The sequence below is a fragment of the Nannobrachium achirus genome (assembly GCF_963921795.1).
Source record: "Nannobrachium achirus genome assembly, chromosome: 6".
Classification (NCBI taxonomy): domain Eukaryota; kingdom Metazoa; phylum Chordata; class Actinopteri; order Myctophiformes; family Myctophidae; genus Nannobrachium; species Nannobrachium achirus.
The window spans coordinates 13,930,841-13,953,251 of NC_137815.1; the positions used below are offsets into that span (position 1 = coordinate 13,930,841).

Genomic DNA, 22,411 nt, shown 5'->3' on the forward strand with positions numbered 1-22,411 from the left:
CGGATCTGAAAAAGTCCACCAGGTGTTTGTGATAGTTTGTCCCACTTACGCAAAAAAAGGAATATCACCGCATCTGTGTTGGGTCCAAGATGCAACACACACACACACACACACACACACACAAGCACACACACTGCTACCAAACGGACACATTAGATGTCCCATCAGAAGAAGCACGTCTGGGAAAGATAAGTCTATTCATGTTTCCATCCAGATGTTGTGCAATCCTTAGAAGATTTTCAATCAATGTGTGTTTCCATCAACTACTGTTTAATGAGGCCTGAAATGGCAATACTAGGTCCCCGGCACCGTTTCCAATTTCAATCACTGGGGCAGTGACAAACAGACCAAAGGGGATTTCGTTTCTGCATTACCCCAAACACAATATCGTTTTTCTTCATCTCTAAGGCCTCCCATACATGAAATGGATTTTGTTTAAAAAATACTTTACTTTTGCAAAAGTGGTGAAATATTGTTATACACTCCCAAACTAAAACGAAAGCCTTGCTGTCTGGGGGTTGAAAGTTGTGTAGATTCACAACAGAAGCTCTGAGAGGTAAAACTTCCTACAAGTCTACATAATAGATGAACATCAAATCTGATTGGAGATTAGGAGATGCAGCTAGATTTTTGTCCATGCCTAAACCTCTTTGCCTTGTGTTACTATTTAATTTTTTAATATTTCAAATATCCGATCCACATGGTGTGAGCTTGTAGATAATTTAGAATGTTGTCTTTACTTAGTGTAGTGACTCTGTAGTGACTTGTTATAGCATTACATAGGCCTATTAGGGCTTGTTGGAAAGGTGTGGTTCTACGGAATGTGGTGAGGTAATCTCACATTTTTGCGACCATTGTCACTCGCCTACACCCTTCATCTAATCGATACACGCCAACGTTTTCCACCGCATCCAATCGTGAGAATCTTTTTGTGATATTTAGGTGTTTTAGCTGTCATTTATTCTCATGCTCAAATTGCAGAATGTGCATTGTGCATACGTATTAAAGTTAAACATTTCATGTTCGTTGTTGTCAACCTCCACCGAGGGAGAGAGGTTACTGCGATGGTGTCTGAACTACAATGAAGATGGCAGCGCATAGTGTCCAATCCAAAAGCTACTCTACCACAAAGATTGTTAAAAAAAGTGATTGTGACTTTAAGATTCATGGACTGATCCACATGTCTAGAAACAGCAATGTAACTCTAAACCAGCTACTAAATCTACGAGCAATACGATAAAAAAAAGAATCTTGCGGCCTGGATGTGATTAGAAACCCACCCGCCGACGTGACTGTCAAGAACCGCATTCAAGCTGACACTCATCATGGGTGACGTGTGACAAGACATACAGTAGGAAACGGGGCTCTTGTTTGACAAGGCACCCTAACAGCTGCTCATTAGCCAACTTTGTCAGCGTGGAATGAAGTCGACAACGAAGGCAATGAATGGATGCGGGATGCGATCCCTTCCCTCTCCAGGCGGCCCGTCCTCTTACTGATGTGACGCTAATGGAACCAGCGGAGGATCTTCAAACAGAAGCCCTCCGCCATATCAGTCGTCCCGACGGTATCACAACCACGTGTGTGAAGAGACAGGGGGGAGACAGAAACTCCACTAGAGCGCTGAAGCCCGTGGACAGCCGTGTAAACATTTACTGTAGAATTGATACAACTCGAAACGCTACTCCGCTGCCTCGTATTCTCCATCTTTTTCGGAGAGGTGTCTGGTGTTTTGAGTCGGGAGCTTCTGTTGTGAAGCCGGACGTCACGTTTCCTCCCCACGCGGCTCTACAGCTCATCGCGGACGGGTCGGAGCCGCCACTTGGGGTGGCTCGTGACGTAGTCGGCCGCCTCCAGCACCATGCGCATGAACTCCTCCACCTCAAAGGAGTAGTTGGTGAACTTGGGATGGTCCCCCAGGGTGGGGTGGTGTCCCTGTTGAAAATAGGGACAGGAGGAGCATAACGTGAACTTGGAATGTAGGATAAACAAAGCACATAAAAATAACTGTGGGACGGAGACTATGCGTGAAGGCATCAAGGACTGTCCCAGTTAGAGGTTATTGTTAAAACGTTGCCTGCTCAGGTGACTTCATTGGGCTGGTTTTGAAGGCGTAGCTCTCATTGTAGGATATATCCCCCAATTCTTTGTGAATATTATTAAGGTAATTTACCGTGCGGTTGTCAAATGTAAGTGATTAACTGTATTTGACTTTAACTTAACTTAAAGTTAAGTTACTTACTTTAACAAAGTATTTCATGTTTCTTTTTTTTATCAATACTCAAACACATTTTGTGCAACAATAACAAGCAACAACTTGTTCATTTTGTTTTCAGTATGGGCAAAGGAGACAGCCTATTAAAGACACTAACATTACAGCGGTCAACGGTTTAACATATCATATCAGTATCATGTCAGTATCATGGTCAGTATCATGGTCAGTATCATGGTCAGTATCATGTCAGTATCATGGTCAGTATCATGTCAAAACCTCTCTGTACGCGCCCCCTTGAGGGCTGTGCCACCCCCGTTGAGAACCATTAGCAGAGACCCTGGACAACGAGCTGGATGCACTGTGGTGGATTCAAACTACTAGACTACTGGACTGGGAAAGTACCTTTATGTTCTTGACAAACTTGCGTCTAGGTGTGAGTTATTTTCAGGTACCTCCGCAGACAGTAACAGAATGTTGCTTTTCTGAAGGACAGTGACTAATCAGGCAGCAGGCAGAGACACTGTGCTGTCAGCTGCTCTGCTCAGAGTTTGATCTCTAACAATGTCTGGGTGTTATTGTTTGTGTTTTGCATACGTGTCTAGTACACGTTTTCATCAAAGTCACACACACCAACACACGCTGCATATCCGTTACCATTTAAACCCTCTATTGGTAAAACATACTTATAATACAGTCTGATACAGTCTTTTTTTTCAATCTTTACCAAATCTCTTTTTCCAAAAATAGACGATCTACAAGCTCACTACTATTTTTTGGCAAATGTTCCGCCCCAGGATAACGGATGTTGGATTATCGTGATAATATCGTAAATCGCGATTTCTTTGGTCACAATAATCGTGATATGACATTTTCATATCGTCCCATCGATAACTGTTTGCAGGATAAATGAGCAAAAGGAGTTACATGTTGAGGTTGTGTGGTGCTAGTGGTGCATATGGCAGAGGAGAGGAGGAGATCCCCTACCTTGTCCTGCGGGACCACTTTGTCCATTTTCTGCCAAGTCACGTATCGGATGCCGCGCAGCCGAGCCAGATCTCGATAGCAGCTCTCATCCTGACAATTATATCTGGGAGGGACAGACAGCAGACACTTTTATCCATCTCGCTGTCTCTTTCTGCACTTACACATTTTCTCTCTCTCCCTCTTTCTACTTCTCCCTCTCTCACTCACTCACACATGCACGCACACGCACACGCATGCACACACACACACACACACACACACACACACACACACACACACACACACACACACACACACACACACACACACACACACACACACACACACACACACACACACACACACACACACAATCCTCACAAGTATACCGGTAGTAATACAAAAACACACACACTGTACAGGTGCAACTGCTTACAAGCGCACCCAGCACACACACACACTCCAATCATCCACACATGCTCTCCACCCAAGGCAGCCAGCCAGGTGTGATGAATTCCTGGTTAATTGGGCAGTATTTCACAGTCAAGAGGCTGAGAACAGCATGCTGCAAAGCCCATTTTTCTCTCTCTCTGTTTCACACAATCACACAAACAGAGAGACAAACGCACGCAAACACGCACATTCTCACACACACACACACACACGCACGCACGCACACACGCACCCACACACACACACACACACACACACACACACGAATGGAGACACGTGAGAATGGAGGTGTCGCTCACAGTTCAAAAATGACGGCCCAATCAGGAAGGAAGAGGAGATGCGTGAGGCCTGCCCCGTGCATCCCGATGAAGATGTCCGAGTTGTGGGTGATCTGCAGCTGCTCCAGGAATGGAACGTCCCTGAACAGACACAGAGAGACAGACAGTTATAGTATCATCAACCCTCTTCAAGCTCCACAATCCTCAGTATTAATGTAACTCCTAAGAGTGTACAATCTGCTTCCATTTGTTTATGCTGAGTTACATTAACGCCACATTTCACTTCAAATCATCAAATCGTGTTGAATGTCGATTCAAGGTCTCCATTACAGTAAAGGTCTTTACACACCGGCGAATTAGCCAAAGTATGATTGACCCCCATTGGCAGGCACTGCGCTTGTAGTTAGTTTTTGGTTTGTCATACCGGTATGTTAGCAAAGAGCTCCATCTAGTGTAAAGAAATCGCGGTCACAGTCCCACAGGATCCACCAGGTCACGTGGATCGCAAAATCCGTCCACTTGTTATTCGATTCATAATGTGCTGCGGCTCAGGTTCCTTTTCCTTCGCTCCCTGATTGTCCCTGTTTCGTCGTTTAGATGTGCTTTATTCAACTGCCGATAACAGGAGAAGGGAGGGTCGCTTTTATTCACTTTATTTTCACAGAAGCACAGAGAAAACGATCGTACAGGAGATGAATATTCTGTGACTACTTGAAGGAAAAACAAAAAATCTCTGGCAGGGGTGAATCGTTCTCCGGCAATGAATGACTTAAGTCACACAAACTACACACCAGAAAACCGCCACTGCCCACAATCCACAAGACACCATGGGTAAGGGGCGATGCATACTCCACTTTTAGAGCCGAATTATTTTCGAATTTATTTCGGTTCGGCTGTCTAAACTACAATATGACGTCATTCAGAGGTTCTGGAGGGGTGGGTACCGTCATTAATTCGGCTGTTCGGTGCTGCTGAGATTTTGTGACTCTCCGAACTGTGGCCCTAAGTGCAACATGGTACGCGTCCGATGCCTCGGCATGTGTTGGCTACTCCCCTTCAGACGCAGCCTAGGCAATGTGTGAAAATACCCTCAGCTATTTGAGAAGTTAACACGCTCCCACATGCCGCTGTAACGTCCTAACAGCACTGAAGTTGAGCTAACGGAATCGAACCATCTTCAAAGTCTAATCCTTTGTGCCGCTCATATCGGTCCCCTCATCGTGGCACCTTCTGGGACCCCTGCTGTCAGAACGCTGCACTCACTTGTATTTGTAGTCCACCACGTTGACCTCCAGTAAAGGCACGGTCTTGAGGGCGTTCACCATCTGTAATCAACGACAGCCAAACGTCTCGTCTGATCAATGAGAGGACAAACTAATATGGACATCAGCCATACACATCACAGAGGCCCCTACCCTCCTTCCCCACCTCCGCTGTTTATGGCAAATAAGAGTTTAAACCATTTAGACCGGGTACGCATTCTTACGCTTTATTTTATGCTTTAACTATTAAAAAATAGCAGATATACAAGCTCACAGCGCGGCACCGAGTGCCGCGCTGCGAGCTTGTAGATCTGCTATCTTTGAATAATCTTGAACATTTTTGCACGTCTTTGAATATTTTGACCCGATTCTATAAATGTCTTCTGAATCCTTCTAAGGTTTTTGGAAAAAGATATGTTTCTACGTCGGCGGTGCTCAAACCTTTTCATGTGAAGGACCCCCAAAATTATATGTATTTGGCCGACGACCCCAGTCTCAAAATATTTTGTATCAGGGACCCCCAGAAGCAAATATTTGAGTTACAAAATTAATGTTCACTTTAAAAATGAGATATTCAAAGATTGCACACATTTTCAAGATTTTTGAAAAAATCGTGAACATTTGAATTTTTACACGATTTTGATCCGATTCTATAAGGGTTTTCTAAATCCTTCTAAGGTTTTTTGAAAAAAACATGTTTCTACATCAGTGGTTCTCAAACTCTTTCATGTCAAGGACCAACAAAATGATATGTATCCATCTCATCCCCCAGAAGCAATATGTGTGTTACAAATGTTCACTTATTCAAAGATTCAAATGTTCATGATTATAAAAAAAATAGCAGATCTACAAGCTCGCAGCGCAGCACCGCTGTATATCTGCTATTTTTCAATAGTTAAAGCATAAAATAGCGGTTAAAGTGGTTAAAATCCAACGCGACTCGGGCACACTCCAGGTATATGAGGCTTAAACAAGCACTTAAGAGAGGAGAGCAGTAAATCAATGTTCAGAAGGAGGGGCAGAAGGGTGGAGAGGACGAACTGAGAGAGAGATAGCAAGAGAAAGACACATTCTCTAAAGGGAAGGAATACAGATGAGAAGGGTGGAAAGGAGGATGAGAGATGGAAGGAGAAGAGAGAGACGGAGGGAATCCCATGAGATGGGAGAGACTCACAAAGAGAGACAGGAGGACGGCACGGAGAAAACGAGCGAAAGATAGAGACGGAAAGAGACTCACCTCCACTTGGTTTAATATTCTCCTGTATTCCGTGCTGCGAGCGAGCAGGGTGACACGAACACGCCCCTCCTGAAAACAGCAATGAGCCCAATAATCAATCAGCCAAGGACACGAGAGGAGATGGCTGGCAAAACGCCACGCTCCTTCACAACAATTACCAAAAGTTCTGCGAACCCTCGTCAGGCAGTGAGAGGACTCGTTTCACCCACTTTAAGCACATTCAGTGGGAATTTCACATTTCTGGGGTCATTTTCACGTCTAGTTTGTGCAACCCAGAGAATTTAAGTTGTTGATTGATTAAAAAGCATTGGATATTTGATATTCATTTGATCAGATATGCCTCCTCCTATATAAGCCCATCACACTCCTTTTGAATTGGTATCAATGATATTGTCAAGGAGATAATAATCACATAATCACAACATAGAAACTCGTACTGACTAAAAGAGTTGCCTAACATTTTGCTCTATAAGACGCATGTGTTTGGGCCTCATGCATCACAATAAGAATCACATGCCACACTGTACGCAAACTATTACATTTAAAACCATCCCTTGGGGTGCCTGCTGGCCTACTGGTCCAGGCGCATACCACTTAGGCATTGCCACATAGGCATGGATACCAGGCGCCGTCGCCGGTTCGATTCCAGACAACCTTTGCCGCATGTCACTCCCCATCTCTCCCCCCATTTCCTATCAGTCTACTGTCCTATCAAATAAAAGCCCCCCCAAAAAAACTCTTCTTTAAAACCATCTCTCACAGAATCACCCGTCTGTAAGATACTTTAGTGAAAAGCTGTGAGCATAACATATTCAACAAAGACCTAATTTCCCTCCCTATTGTCATAATAATAATAATAAAAGTATTGAAGAGATGCCATGATTCGGACTTGAGCATGATATGAAGGGGAAGGCGATAGATAGGGGGAGATGAACAGAGGACAATGGAAGAGAGAGAGAGGAACATCGTGAGTGTCTGGCTGTGTGCCATTAATCTAGCGATGAAAGGAGGCACGGGGGATAGAGGGTCAGGGCCAGGAAGGACCTCTCGTTCAGCTGCTATCGCTAGCAGCCCTGCGTCTCGGCTGGAAAGCCTCTTAGCATACTGTATATCCAGTCGGCGAGGGGCTATGAATACCCAATGAGCTGTTCCATAGGATGGGAGAAGTTATCGGGCTTCGCCGGGTCATAAAGATACAAGCAGGGACGAGCTGGCCATTGGGAAAACTCCCGAACGTCCGGTTCGTTCCCGGCCTGGTACAGGCCGGCTGAGTGCATCTCTCCACTCCGACATGTCTCCTTTCCGACATGTCTCCATTCCGACACTAACCCTATCTCTAACCCTAAACCTAAACCTTAGGCCCATGGGAGTGTCGCCACTCCGACAATAAGAAGTCAATTTCGGAGTGGCGACATGTCGGAATGGAGAGAGCCTCCCAGGCCGGCCATTAGGAAAAAATAAAAAATAAAATGTCGGCATTTGTTCCATTTTGGGGGCTGGGCGGCCAACAAAGTAAATCGTCACTGTCGGGCAGAAACCTTGTATCTCCAAGTTTCAAATTTGTACATTTTTTCGCAAAGCAAAGCCCTGCTACATAATACAAGGCCGTCGCACAAAAGTAGTGAAAACAGCAGATCTACAAGCACACAACGCCTCGCACCACGAGGCGTTTAAGCACACAACGCCTCGCACCACGAGGCGTTGTGTGCTTGTAGAACGGCTGTTTTCACTAGTTAAAATCATTTTTAAAACAAACGGTTTCCACCCGACAACGACGAAATATAACTCATGTAATTGGCCCACTGGCTTGTCACTTTGTCACAAATCTTTGAGTAGCAGCAGCGCTATAGAGAGATCTCTCTCTATAGCGCGCGATGAGGGCCTCTCTAACTCTTTTTCCCGGGCTGAATAAGGGGCCCAGCATGTCCCTGGATACAAGTCGTGCAATTGAAGTGCCGCGCCATAAAACACGGTACACCTGTGATGCGTGCAGCCGTGCAGCGGCGTTATAGGCCTGAGAGTTGCAGACGGAGGTGTGGAGGAGGAGATGAACAGTGGTAGACGTGTGCTTATTACAGTCGGTGTGTATATACAGTATGCGCCTGTACGCTTTTCCGCTTACTGCATGTCAGTAATTCACCTTGCTGGTCTGCCATACCCCTCCGTCTGGCCTGTGAACCGAGAACTCATGTAAACCTGCATTAGACGGTGGCTCATAAAACGACTCCCCGTCTCTTCACGTTATGACAGACGGACTTGCAGTCGTTACTGTTAGACAGGTATCCAGCATTGAGCCACAGTAAGCTTTTTACCTGATGCATAATAAATGTGTTAAACATACATACACCCAATCTGTGCAGTTTGGATATGACATCCCAGAAGACGCTGCATAACAGTGCTGCAGACACAACAGAGCTCATCTGACAACTGCAGCAAGTAGTAAACTACCACAGCCATTGCCATCCAATGGAGCCCAAAAGACAGCTCTCACCATTTTAACCACTTAAACCCTAGATTGAAAATATAATTTCCTACATGTCATAGTCTTTGACAGCAGATTATCAACCACGAGAGCTACTGGATTGGTTGGCATTCTTTTTAAAGCATAATATCGCAAAGATCTTTCTATCAGCCTGAATTGAAGATTAAATTGCCCTCTACAAAATGCACTAGATGTCAGTTTTTGACAGCAGATAGTGCTTTCTGGAAAGCATGTTCCTGATGTGCTAGTGGCTAAGATTCTGCGCTCTCACTGCTGCAGCCCGGGTTCGGTTCCTTGCATGTTTGTGTACGGAGCATTGAAGATTGTCTACAGTATGCTCTTGGATTTAACATGTCATTTATTAGAATAAAAAGCCAGTGTTTCATTCCCAGTCAGCTTTGTGGACTTAGCTATTTTAACTGCTGTCAAATGACCTCAAAGCAATTGAGTTTGACAGATAACCGCAACATTTTGGGAAAATTGTTCAAATTGTGATATATGCGGGGCATTAGGTACAAATCTTCGATTTAGGAAACCCAGGCCACTCGTAAATCAAAGATGGCATTTCAGCATATCATTATCTATACTTTTGTGAGATCAGTGAGCATGTCCCTGAAGGGCTTGTGGCTAGGATTTGGTGCTTTCAGTGCTGATGGCTCAGGTTCCTTACATGTACTTGTACTGAGTGAGTGTTGAATATCATCAATGCTCTTGGATTTTTAACATACCACGAGCTACAGGATTAGAATAAACAAACTTGAAATCACAAGCATCTTTAGCCCGCATTGTATGAAATGCCCTACATGTCATAGTAAATTTGTTGAGAGCAGACTTGCTCTCTCAAGAACATGTCCCTGATGCTCTAGTAGTCAGTCTAGTACAGGGGTTTTCAAAGTGGGTGACGGGGCACCCTGGGGTGCCGTGACGGCAGTCCAGGGGTGCCGCGAGATAATTTGATAATATTTGGAATTTATTTGGACACTTGAAAAAATATTTAGTATCATTTTAAACTTGAAGTACAAAGTTATTTTCAGTCAGTTCTAACCAAAATGGCTATTATCTCAACGTTTTCCTCACAACATAATCACTAAAATATCGTCACTGTCGGGCAGAAACCTCGTATCTCCAAGTTTCAAATGTGTAAGCAAAGCCCTGCTTCATCATAAAAGACTGTCGCACAAAACTAGTGAAAACAGCCGATCTACAAGCACACAACGCCTCGCATCGCGAGGCGTTGTGTGCTTGTAGATCTGCTGTTTTCATTAGTTTAGTACATTTTATAGATGATAAATACAAAACGAACGGTTTTGGACATACAAGGTTTCCACCCGACAACGACGATATGCTATAAATATAAGGTGCTGGGAGTGAAAATTATAATGTAGGGGTGCCTCGGATTAAAAGAATATTTATGGGGTGCCTTGAGACAAAAACAATTTGGGAACCCCTGGTCTAGTAGATATGATTTGGCACTCTCACCGCCACGACACGGCCTGGCCTCGAATCCCGGTAGATCGATTCAGGGTTCCTCGTGTGCAAAGAGCTCTTTGAACTACTGTCAAACTACCTCTGTGCACTTGAGTTCAGCATATTCCCTGAGCTAGAGCATTGAAATAAATTCATACATTTGAAACACATCATCTAAAACTTGTATCAGCCTGAATTGAACTGCCCATATGATTCACAGCAGAGGGTACTTTCTAAAGAGCATGTCCCTGATGGTCTATTGGCTAGGATTCAGCGCTCTTACCACCGTGGCCCGCTTTCAATTCCAAGCCAGGATTAATGGGGAGTTATATTGCCTTACATGTGGGGAGCTCTTTGAACTACTGTTGAAAACTAACTAACTACATCATTGAAATTAACAAACATTAAAATATAAACGCATCAAATCGTGATTGGCCAGAAAGAGAAATGACTACAAAATGCCCTATCTATCATGTTGTCTTTGACAGCAGGTAGTGCTTTCTGGGCAACATGTCCCTGATGGTTTACTCTAGTGGCTAGGATTTGGTGCTTTCACTGGGATTCGATTACCGGCCAGGAAAACATGATGATTGCTCCTTACATGTACTGAGGGCTGAAGATTGTCAATGTTCTTGGATCTACAGGATTGGAATAAACAAACGTGAAATGCATGAAATCCCAAGCTCTTTCTATCAGCCTCGAACTGTGTGAAATGTCACAACAATGTGTTAAATCACAGTTGTTGAGATTTGAGAGCAGACTGTGCTTTCTCAATAGCATGTCCCTGTTGGCTAGGATTCCGCACTCTCACTGCTGCTGCATTCGGGTTCGATTCCTGGTCAGAGAAAACAGGACATGTGGTTCCTTGTGTGCACTGAACTCTCCCATCTACTCTCAATGCACTTAGATTTAACATATTGTTGATGTCAGATGGAATGATCTAAAAATCATTCCTTTTTTATTATATATATATATCGTCGCTGTCAGGCAGAAACCTCGTATCTCCCAAGTTTTACATTTGTAATTTTTTTTCGCAAAGTAAAGCACTGCTTCATCATACAAGACCATCGCACAAGAGTAGTGAAAACAGCTGATCTACAAGCACACAACGCATCGCACCGCGAGGCGTTGTGTGCTTGTAGATCGGCTGTTTTCACTAGTTTAAATCATTTTAAAAATGATAAATACAAAACAAACGGTTTTGGACATACATGGTTTCCACCCGACAACGACGATATGCTGTATATAAAAAGGAGAATAGGCAATCTACAAGTTCATAACATGTCGCATCACGCTGCGTTGTGAACTTATCGATCGGCTATTTTCTCTTTCTCTTTTGTGCGGCACTCTTGTATGACCAAGTAGGGCATTCATTTACAAAATAAAAACATACAGTTGAGATGTGATCATGTGAGGCTTCCGCCTGACAACAACATATGCCATTAGCTACAGCATTGGAATAAACATGGAACACAACAAAATCTTTCTATCCACCTGACTAACCGGAAAAAAGAAATATATCGTCGTTGTCGGGTGAAAACCTTGTATGTCCAAACCGTTCGTTTTGCATTTTTCATTTTAAAAATGATTCAAACTAGTGAAAACAGCCGATCTACAAGCACACAACGCCTCGCGCCGCGAGGCGTTGTGTGCTTGTAGATCTGCTGTTTTCACTACTTTTGTGCGGCGGCCTTGTACGATGAAGCAGGGCTTTACTTTGCAAAAGAACATGCCGGTACCAATTTGAAACTTGGAGATACGAGGTTTCCACATATATTTTTGTACTACATGTCATAGTCATTGACTGCAGATAGCTTTGCTACAAAACATGTACTTGGATTTGGCACCCTCGCCGCCACAGCCTTAGGTTTTGATTCCCCGGTCAGGGAGAAATGTAATTACGGTTCCTGGTGTATTGAGCTGTACTAAGAAGCAACATATTGCAGGGCGTTCCTCTTACCTTTGGTCCCTTCTGTGGGATGTTGAGGCGATGGAGGACATGCTGGGAGAAAGCCCTGAACATCCCTTCACTGTAGCAGTCTGAGATCTGGCAGCAGCACACCACAGAAAGAGGTTATACGCACGCACGCACGCACGCACGCACGCACGCACGCACGCACGCACGCACGCACGCACGCACGCACGCACGCACGCACGCACGCACGCACGCACGCACGCACGCACGCACGCACGCACGCACGCACGCACACACACACACACACACACACACACACACACACACACACACACACACACAATACACTCACACTAGCCCAATTCACCATCCATCCATCATGAGCAACAGATCCAGCAGACAGTTCCAGATTCCCTTTCCTGAGCCACGTTAACCGTTCCATCGTGCAGATATAATCCCCCCATCTGGTACTTGGTCCAGCAAGGGCGATCTCTATTCCCGTCCCCGTCCCCGCACATACAGTAGGGAACGCAGGTTATCATTTCACCAGGTTAGCTTTCACCAGCGTCGTCAGGTTAGTATTTCACCCGCGGGGGGACGGAGCGTTGGCAGGTTGGCATTTCACCAGCGTTAGTTTTACTGAGGTTAGGGTTAGGGTTAAGGTTTGGTTTAGATGCTACCTGGCGGCGCTCCGTCCTCCCGTCCCGTGGGGAGGGGACGGGGATGTGATTCTCCCGCGGGGGACTGACTCAGGGGAGAATCGCGTCCCCGTCTCCAGGTGCTACCTGACGGCACCCACTGGGACGCGTCTCCGGGACTGGGACGCCCTTCCTCACTTGGTCTGCCCCGTGGCCTCCTCCCAGTGGGAAGTTGCCAGTAGCAGACCTCCCTAGTGGGACGTGGCCAGAGGACCTCCCTAAAGGGACACCCAACAAGCATCCGTACAAGATGCCCAAACCACCTTAACTGGCTCCTTTCCAAGTTTTCCTCACCCATCTGAGGAACACTAACCGAAAGTAGCAGATTTACAAACTTACAACAAGCTTGTAGATTGGCTTTTTTCAGTGAAGAAGTTTGGTGTAGAGGGAAAAAAGAGCAGACCAAGTACAGAGCAAAATATCCAACATATTAATAGAAAAGATAGTGTGTAAAATAAAAATCTTTTTTCACAACACCGATGACAGTGCTGTCAAAACATGTCTATGAAACTTATCTACGGAATCTATGAAAAAAGCTTAATCTGCGACACAGTTTTATACAATCGTAGTGGGAGTCCCTGCTTCAGCTCTCTCTCTCTGCTAAGCGGCCCTTGGTCTGAAAAACTTCGAAGACCCCTGATTCAGAACATTGCTCGACACGTCGTATTAACATGTCGGATATGAAGAACTGCATGTGGCAAAAGAAATCAGTCCAATCAGAATTGTGATCTTGCAAATATACGATACGATGGGAATCCGTCAATCACACATGCCATGAAAGAGCATCATAGCGGCTCACGTCTACCTCAGGTGTGTGAATCTCTCGCACGCTGCGACCTCAGACGTGAGCGCATGAATATAAACATGACATGAGCAGCAGTAGGGGCAAACAAAAGCGTCAGATATGAGACTAACCTATCAATATTTCACGCCTCAAGGCTGGAGCCCCCAGGTCTGCACACATTTACATGATACCATCTTTACACAAATCCCCTTGGAATAATCATTTAAGCCATTTATACCGGGTACACGCAGATCTACAAGCTTGCAGCGCGGCACTTGTAGATGTGCTATTTTTTTTTTATCGTGAACATATGAATTTTGACCCGATTCTATAAGTGTCTTCTAAATCCTATAAAGGTTTTTTTTTTAAACATGTTTCTATGTCAGTGGTTCTCAAACTCTCAAGTCAAGGACCCCTAGAATTATACGTATTTGGCCACCGACCCCCTTCTCAAAATATTTTGTATCAGGGACCCCCCCCAGAAGCAAATATTTGAGTTACAAATGTTCACTTTAAAAATGAGATATTCAAAGATTTACACAAATTTTCATGATTTTTCAAAAATAGCAGATCTACAAGCTCGCAGCGCGGCACTCGGTGCCGCGCTGTGAGCTTGTATATTTGCTATTTTTCAATAGCTAAAGCATTAAACAATTCTAGGCCGAAATGGATTAAATAACATAAGCGCTGACCGGGGCAGCGGAATGCATCACATAAATATTTGACCAAATTGCATGTTTATGGCCAACCGTAAACATGCAATTTATCCACGAAATCGGTTTCGGCATGCAGGGAACAAAGGGCCAAGGAATACAGAGGAAATGACCGACATATGGGATAAAAAAAAAAAATATGAATAAGGAGATAAAATATACCAATGTGGGTAGGGATGAAAGAGTTGGACACAGGAAATATGATGTTTGAGGATATGCATGTATAGCACCTCATACGTGCAACTATACTTGCTCACACACAATTCTTACACACAAACGTGCGCCCACACAGTGCGCGCACACACACACCCACACACCCACACAGTGCGCGCACACACACACCCACACACCCACACACCCACACACACACACACACACACACACACACACACACACACTGGCTGTAACTTACCAGAGGAGTGTTGTAATAGAGTCCATATCTCATCCTCGGGAGAAGGGAGAAGAGGGCCTCTTTGAAACACACCTAGCCATAGTTAATGAATAAGTTAAATGTACCATTATCAGTGTTCATTCATCCATTTTGTAACTATGATACAGTATGATGGATGGAGCCACAAGGATAGCTTGATAACCCGATAACAGATTTATTCAGTACCCGGTATCAATAAGCTTTGGGCTTATCAAGCATAGCGGCCCATGATGTCATGTTTAACCAATCAAGAAAAGATGCGATCAATAAATTATTACAGTACTATCCATAAATTAAGCCATTTAACACTTACTGCACACTAATGAATGATTGTTTTAATGATATTTAATGATATTTGTTTCTTTAGTCAATTGTCATCTTCATACCGGTAGAAGGTGGTCAGCAACAAACTCACATTCGCAACAACTGGCCAATAAAAAAATCACACTCGTGTGAACTGAGCGGTGGGGGGGGGGGGGGGGGGGTGCCTGTGTGTGTGTGTGTGTGTGTGTGTGTGTGTGTGTGTGTGTGTGTATTGCAGTTGATGCACAGGCCAGGCTAGACTCAACAGCACCTCTCTGGTCACCCAGGGTATTCAGGCTACATACACCAGAGGCTACATACAGACACACAGACAGACAGACAGACACACACGGATACACACACGGCCACGCTATGGAGACGGTGTGACCACCGCTCAAAAAGATACCAGTTATGTTCTGAATTTGTTGTCACATATCTTTCCACAAAATATTAGAAAACACTCAATAGCGGGCTCGATAAATACCCGGCTCAATAAGCAGGATAAAGCTCCATCCCTACTTATGGGTCAATTTGGTTACATCCAGTTATATTTAATTTAACACTATACAGCATAGTTTTAACCATTTATAGACCTGAGTCGGGCTCTAAAAACACCTTAAAAATCTTAACCGATGTTTTCTTTTATTCAAAAAAAGGTGTAAAAGAAGTTATGGAAACTAATGTGACACAGATGCTGTCTCAGGTTGAAAGGTATAGCAACCGTATAGGTTTGACAGGACTAAATGGGATTTATTAAAGATCTCATCTCACCCTAAAGCACTTCAACGTGTCAACAGTCGGGCAGTTCTGCAAGTCATTAATGACATCATACTTACTCTCTTAGAGTCATAGGTTTTCAGGTGAATGATGTCATAGTCTGAGAAGGCCCTCCACGTCTCACGGAACAGATCTCCGTAACCATAGAAACTCTTCAGATGTGAGAGAACAAAATACACAAATATAGTATGTCAATAATGCAATCATATCTTTTAGCCACGTGAACCCCATTCTGGCTGTCATCATAGGCAAGAAATAGCAGCTCTGCAAGCTCACAACCCATCACAACATGATGGCGTTGTGAGTTTGGAGGTCTGCTACTTTCGGCAATAAGAGGTTTGGTGTAGATGGGAAAAAAGGGGAAAAAAGATTGGAAACCTGAAGGGACCACAGTCAATAATGCATATTGTCACTGTCTGGCAGAAACCTTGTGTCTCCAAGTTTCAAGTTTGTATGTTTTTTCACCAAGTAACGCCCTGCTTCATCAAACAAGGCTGTCGCACAAAAGTAGTGAAAACAGCCGATCTACAAGCACACAACGCCTCTGCGTTGTGTGCTTGTAGATCTGCTGTTTTCACTAGTTCAGTTCATTTTTAAAATGATAAATACAAAACGAACGATCTTGGACATACAAGGTTTCCACCCGACAACGACGATATGGTCAGGTGGTCCTTCGTGCCGCGTTTCGAGCTTGAGGATTTGCTACTTTTGATGCTTTCGTGTGACGCTGTGGAGTGATCAAGAAGGGAATTAATTTACAAAAAGACACAAAAAGTTAGAACATGGAGATAAGAGGTTTCTGCCCGACGATAGAGGGTTTAAGTGGTTAAAAAGCAAGTAGTCTCGCGTGGCCAGACTGTTGACTGCCTGATTTGCAAATGCTCCCGTCATACAGTCTGGGGTAACGTAAGAAGAATGATGAGTGACCGGTTAAAGCGGAAGTGAAGCCTCCTCCTCACTTCCATTTCTCGCACATTTATCCTAATATAAATAAAAATCATATAAGCATATTTAGCTTGCTGATTATCAGAAATGACATCTTAAAATATATTTTCTAGAACGGAAATGCCAGTTTCCATTACTTGCCATTCAGGAGCTGTAGTTCCAGACTCTAAATAGTGTTCGGAGATTGTGGAATAGTTGTATGGCTACGCGAGACAAATAAGCAAGTGATGCATAATTTATTTACTTACTTTTTTTAAATTAGAATCCTGAAAAGTAACAGTTTTGAACATATGGTTTCCACCTGACAGCGACTATATTCAGAGCCATGCTACTGTAGTGTGCATCCTGTTGTGCATGATTGTTTCTTTTCAGTTAATATGAATAATGTTATCACAGTAGCTAGCGGTGCAAGTTTTTTTGGATGGCAATGTGTTGTTTGTGAGGAAAGCAGACTGCTCCCCCTCTTCCAGACAGTATACCTCTGCCTCCCTCATCTTATCTTTCAACTTAAAGGTGATACACCATGCATTTAAAAAGTATTTATGTCATATTGTTTATGTCCCAAAAACGTTTTTCAAAAGGTTTGAGGCTAAATTACCACTCCTGAATAGAGAGCCTCTCTCATTTTTTAATGGCTCTCAGAGCATTTCAGCTGCAGTACCACCTTTGGCCTGAACTGCCCCACTCCCTCAAAATCTTTTTGAAAAAAAAAAAAAGAATTTTGAAAAAAAAAAAGATTTCTTTTTGAAAACATTTTTTTATTTTTTTTATGATGACGTCACAATCGGCAGATGACGTCACAATCGGCAGCAAATCTGGATAGCCTGTTTTGAGAACCTGTGGGATACTTGTAACCTTCGCCTTCTCAAAACCAGAGAAAGACACAACGGTCAGAAATGGGACTTTGTGAGGATAGAAGGTGCTAGTGGGACCCCAAAAAAAGGTTTTAAAATAGGAAAAGTGAAATTTCATGGTGTATCACCTTTAAAGCTCCTCCCGAGGGAGTCCGGGATCGAACCGGGTTCCCGGCCTGAGACCTGCGCTCAGAGGAGTGCACCTTTATAGTTTATCCTTTCCATTTATTTTTGGCACTTAATTTCGCACTGGAAGACAATTGAGGTTTGATGATTGGGCTGAAACTTTATCTCTGTAAATGACATGAAACTCCATATTTGGGCATGGCTGACATCATAGTGACAACACAATCATGACGTGAGCTTTGAATAAGCTCGGCTTAAGAACAGACTGAACAGTGTGAATGACACAAAAGGAGACGGACATCGGGGAAGCTTTTAACGCCTACAAGAGGGACTATTTCATCAAAGATCCATGCACTTCATATACAGCTGTTAATTGATCTGTAACCAATCCTGGATCGTAGGTTGACACATCATTAGTTACGTTTCTGGGACCTCTACAGCTCAGCAGCTTTGATGATGAACTTGTGGTTCCCGACAACGAGCTACCAGCAAGGAAACTCGGAAGAATCTCGACCTTACAGATGTCAACAGTCTACCAACACTTTAACACAATCTGAAGTAAAGAGACATCATCTGACTGACGCAGGAAAGAAAACTCACATCTGTAAACAATGTGACAAGAGTTTCAGTTGGTTAGGCAGCCTGAAGGCACACCAGCGCAGCCACACTGGAGAAAAACCTTTCCATTGTACACAGTGTGACAAGGGTTTCACAGAGTTAAGTAATCTGAGCAGACACCAGCGTATCCACACTGGAGAAAAACCTTACCGTTGTACGCAGTGTGACAAGGGTTTCACAGAGTTAAGTAATCTGAGCAAACACCAAACCTTACCATTGTAAACAGTGCAATAAGAGTTTCAGTCAGTTGTTTAGTCTGAAGATACACCAGCGTATCCACACTGGAGAAAAACCTTACTATTGTAAACAGTGTGACAAGAGTTTCAGTCAATTAGGTCACCTGAAGATACACCAGCGTATTCACACTGGGGAAAAACCTTACTATTGTAAACAGTGCGATAAGAGTTTCAATGTGTTAGGTCAGCTGAAGATACACCAGCGTATTCACACTGGGGAAAAACCTTACTATTGTAAACAGTGCGATAAGAGTTTCAGTGTGTTAGGTCAGCTGAAGATACACCAGCAGCGTATTCACACTGGAGGAAAACCCTCTGGAATGTAAACAATGTGATAGGAGTTTCAGTCAATCATCTGGGGACCCCCCAAAATAATTTGCGGACCCTCCCTGGGGGTCCCGAAACCACAGGTTGAGAACCAGTGATGTAAAGCACCCACCGTGTCCCACATGAGGATGTTTACGTCGGAGCTGAAGGAGTTGTTGATGTGCTGGGAGATGTACAGGTTGACAAAATCACAGAAGTGGTGGTACATGTTGACCCCTGTCAAAAGACACAAAGCAACATCACACATTTGACACATCTTTATTCTACAGTCTCCATGCCTCAAAGTCATGGAGCCCGACCCATGCCAGATAAAGACTGTCAGTATACATGATAAAACCATCATTACATAGAAAACACACAAATGCATAAACACTATATAAATAATAATAATAAGCATTCCCATTAAGCAGCAGCTACAATAACGTAATAACAAAGGCAACGATCGGCCATTACAGCAACGGCATGGAGTGACGATCGCTTCCGTTGAATGACCGGAAATGTTTACGCATTGGACTTCTGGCCTTCAAAATAAGAGAATGGCAGTGGATGGAGCCTGCGAGAGGCACGCTGGACATTTTAACCCGTTCATGTCTGGAGCACTAAATGGGTTAACGGCATGACCAGAGTGTGTAAAATCCAACCTCCCCAGACGCATCAAGCTCAGTTTCTTCTCTGCGACCGTCCTCTACGGCTGTGAATGCTGGACACTAACGCAAGCTCTACAGAAGTCCCTGTACGGGTGCTCCACCAGAATGTTACGTGTGGTACTGAACATCAACCAGGACGAGCACGTTACCAACAAGCCTCTGTACGGGGCACTACCAAGTGTATCAGAGAACATAGCAGTCAGGAGGATGAGACTAGCCGGCCACTGCCAACGACACAGAGAACTCCAAAACGCTTGTACTGTGGGAACACACGGGCATCGATCAAGAGTACGTCCCACACCTACCTACATGGACGTACTAAAGAAAGATGCTGGTGCAGAATGCACAAAGGAGCTGGCCAGATGTATGGATCGAGAACTGAGATGACTGGATACGCTGATGGAGGGCTCGTCTGAGGACGATGTAAAGAGAGTGGGGGCATGCCTACAATGGCTAATTATGTCACTTTAGAAATGTGCATAAACTCTCTATACACTTAAACATTATGTTGTTGGTTTTGTTTACTGCTGAGTGAGAAAACAATGCTGCACATTAAGTTAATCATCTGGGGACCCCCCAAAATAATTTGGCCCACAGGTTGAGAAACACTGGATTAGATTGTAGTTGTGTAGTCTGTGAACGCACACCTGCATCTCAGACACTGACATAGCCTACTGTGTAACGGTCGACCGTCGGGTCAATGGTCACATCCCCCGGTCCCAGGATGCCCCGCAGACATTCATGGGAGATTGTGACTTATTGGGAGCTAGTAGGCCTACAGTAAATAGCAATAAAGAAATCGCCAGCTTATTTAAAAAAATATATATATCTCTAATTAATATGTAAAACATGAACCCTTGTAAAAAAAATAATAATAATAAAAATAAAAATAAACGAGTGCAAATGAAGGGCAAAGAGTGTGGGTAGAGTCATTGTAACCTCTGACATTTTGTGAGAAAGTGCAAAATCTTGAACTAACTTTAATTTGAGTAAAGATTCTATTTGAGATGCTTGGTAGCTTGTTAGTATATTCTAGTGATGTATACAGTATGTTATTGACTAGCTGAACGTGAGAGCCACTGCATTGTCCTTCCTTACCAGCATCCAATTTCATGAAAATAGTGGGTTTTTGGATGATAAGGTCACAGTGTTTGTCTCCCGAAGGATGGAAGTCCAGCTCCGTATATGTCTGTAGTTCAGCATACCTGCAAAAAGCAAAAGCAGGTTATGTCATTGTGGTGCCATGAAGGACTTTTTAACAAATCGTCGTTGTCGGGTGGAAACCTTGTATGTCCAAAACCGTTCGTCTTCTATTTATCATTTTAAAAATGATTCAAACTAGTGAAAACAGACGATCTACAAGCACACAACGCCTCGCACCGCGAGGCGTTGTGTGATTGTAGATCGGCTGTTTTCACTACTTTTGTGCGACAGCCTTGTATGATGAAGCAGAGCTTTACTTTGCGGGGGGGAAAAAAACATACAAATTTGGAGATATGAGGTTTCTGCCCGACAGTGACACGAAATACTGCTCTACCACCCCAGGACCAGGAGAGACGGAGGTTTGACATAATGTTTTACTAGGAGAGGTTCGGCCCTCACATCAACAGTTCGGGGCGATACGCAGCTCAGATACGTCGCACGGCCGATCAGACCGAAATGTCTGAGTCATAGTGTCGCGGGCTTTGTTAGGGCAGATTCATACAACACTTTTAGAGAAAAATGTATTTTGGTTCGGTTCGGGGAGTCAGAAAATCTCGGTGGCACCGAACAGCGAATTAATGACGGTACCCGCCATTAATTACGTAATAAATTCTCTAAAAGTGGAGTATGAATCGGCCTTTAGACTACCCATTGTACCCATCTGTCTGTGTCCCCTTTGTGCCCATATATGGAGATCTCTGTATCTGTCTGTCTACCTGTGTCCATTGTATGCCAATACAAAATAATGAGGGTCTCTGTATCTGGTATATCTGTATTATGCTCATATATGGAGATCCCTGATGTCATCAGTATATGCCCATATATTGGCATGCCCAAATATAGGCATATCAGTTGGATCTGCGATTCTGGACAACTGGATAGCCATATACTGTATGCCTATAACACAAACCTCCTGCCAAGCCCCCTCTCTGTGAAAGCAGGAGTGACAAGTGACACAATATGTGTCGTCATCTGGTGCACTCAGGGACACACCAAACACTTTCTCTTCTAACGATGGTGTAGTGGAATATTAAATGCAGGGTAAGTGATTTCATTTCATTCAAATAATAACACAATGGGTCTATGTTCTTATAGTTCTAGTAACTATAGTGTTTGGACTTCAGCCTTATCTCCTGTGAGGAGAAAAAAGCAGTTTCAAAAACTATTGGGTGACAGGTTTTCCTCCAATCAGGATAGATTGGGGCCTTCCTCCAATCATGGTCGAGTGGGGCCGGGCCTTATGCGAACCAAGGCCTGCCCCCACTTGATCATGATTGAAGGAAGGCCCCCATCTGTCACCTACATGAAAACTGAAACTTACCCTACCTTTAATAGATACTGGCATTCTACAAGAGGGTACAGATAGGGCAAAGTTTGAGATCCCATAAAGTTAATTTAGGAACATTTTGGGAATGGGGAACATTATTAGTATATAGTTTTATTGATCAGATTGGTTTTTCTGATAATTAAACCAGACT

At 43.9% G+C, this 22,411-nt stretch overlaps 1 protein-coding gene across 1 annotated transcript in view; it reads right to left on the bottom strand.

Moving 5' to 3' along the window:
• Positions 1 to 1,788: 1,788 nt before the first annotated feature.
• Positions 1,789 to 22,411, bottom strand: part of eogt (EGF domain-specific O-linked N-acetylglucosamine (GlcNAc) transferase) — a gene marked incomplete at both ends in the record, with an annotated part of 57,627 nt that continues 37,004 nt past the window's right edge. Inside the window, 10 exons of the mRNA XM_080728504.1 lie at positions 1,789 to 1,935; positions 3,200 to 3,302; positions 3,931 to 4,050; positions 5,173 to 5,234; positions 6,409 to 6,477; positions 12,318 to 12,404; positions 14,880 to 14,951; positions 16,037 to 16,129; positions 19,196 to 19,299; positions 20,829 to 20,935. Coding sequence (XP_080584630.1) covers positions 1,789 to 1,935; positions 3,200 to 3,302; positions 3,931 to 4,050; positions 5,173 to 5,234; positions 6,409 to 6,477; positions 12,318 to 12,404; positions 14,880 to 14,951; positions 16,037 to 16,129; positions 19,196 to 19,299; positions 20,829 to 20,935 — 964 coding nt within the window. The remainder of the gene's footprint in view (positions 1,936 to 3,199; positions 3,303 to 3,930; positions 4,051 to 5,172; positions 5,235 to 6,408; positions 6,478 to 12,317; positions 12,405 to 14,879; positions 14,952 to 16,036; positions 16,130 to 19,195; positions 19,300 to 20,828; positions 20,936 to 22,411) is intronic.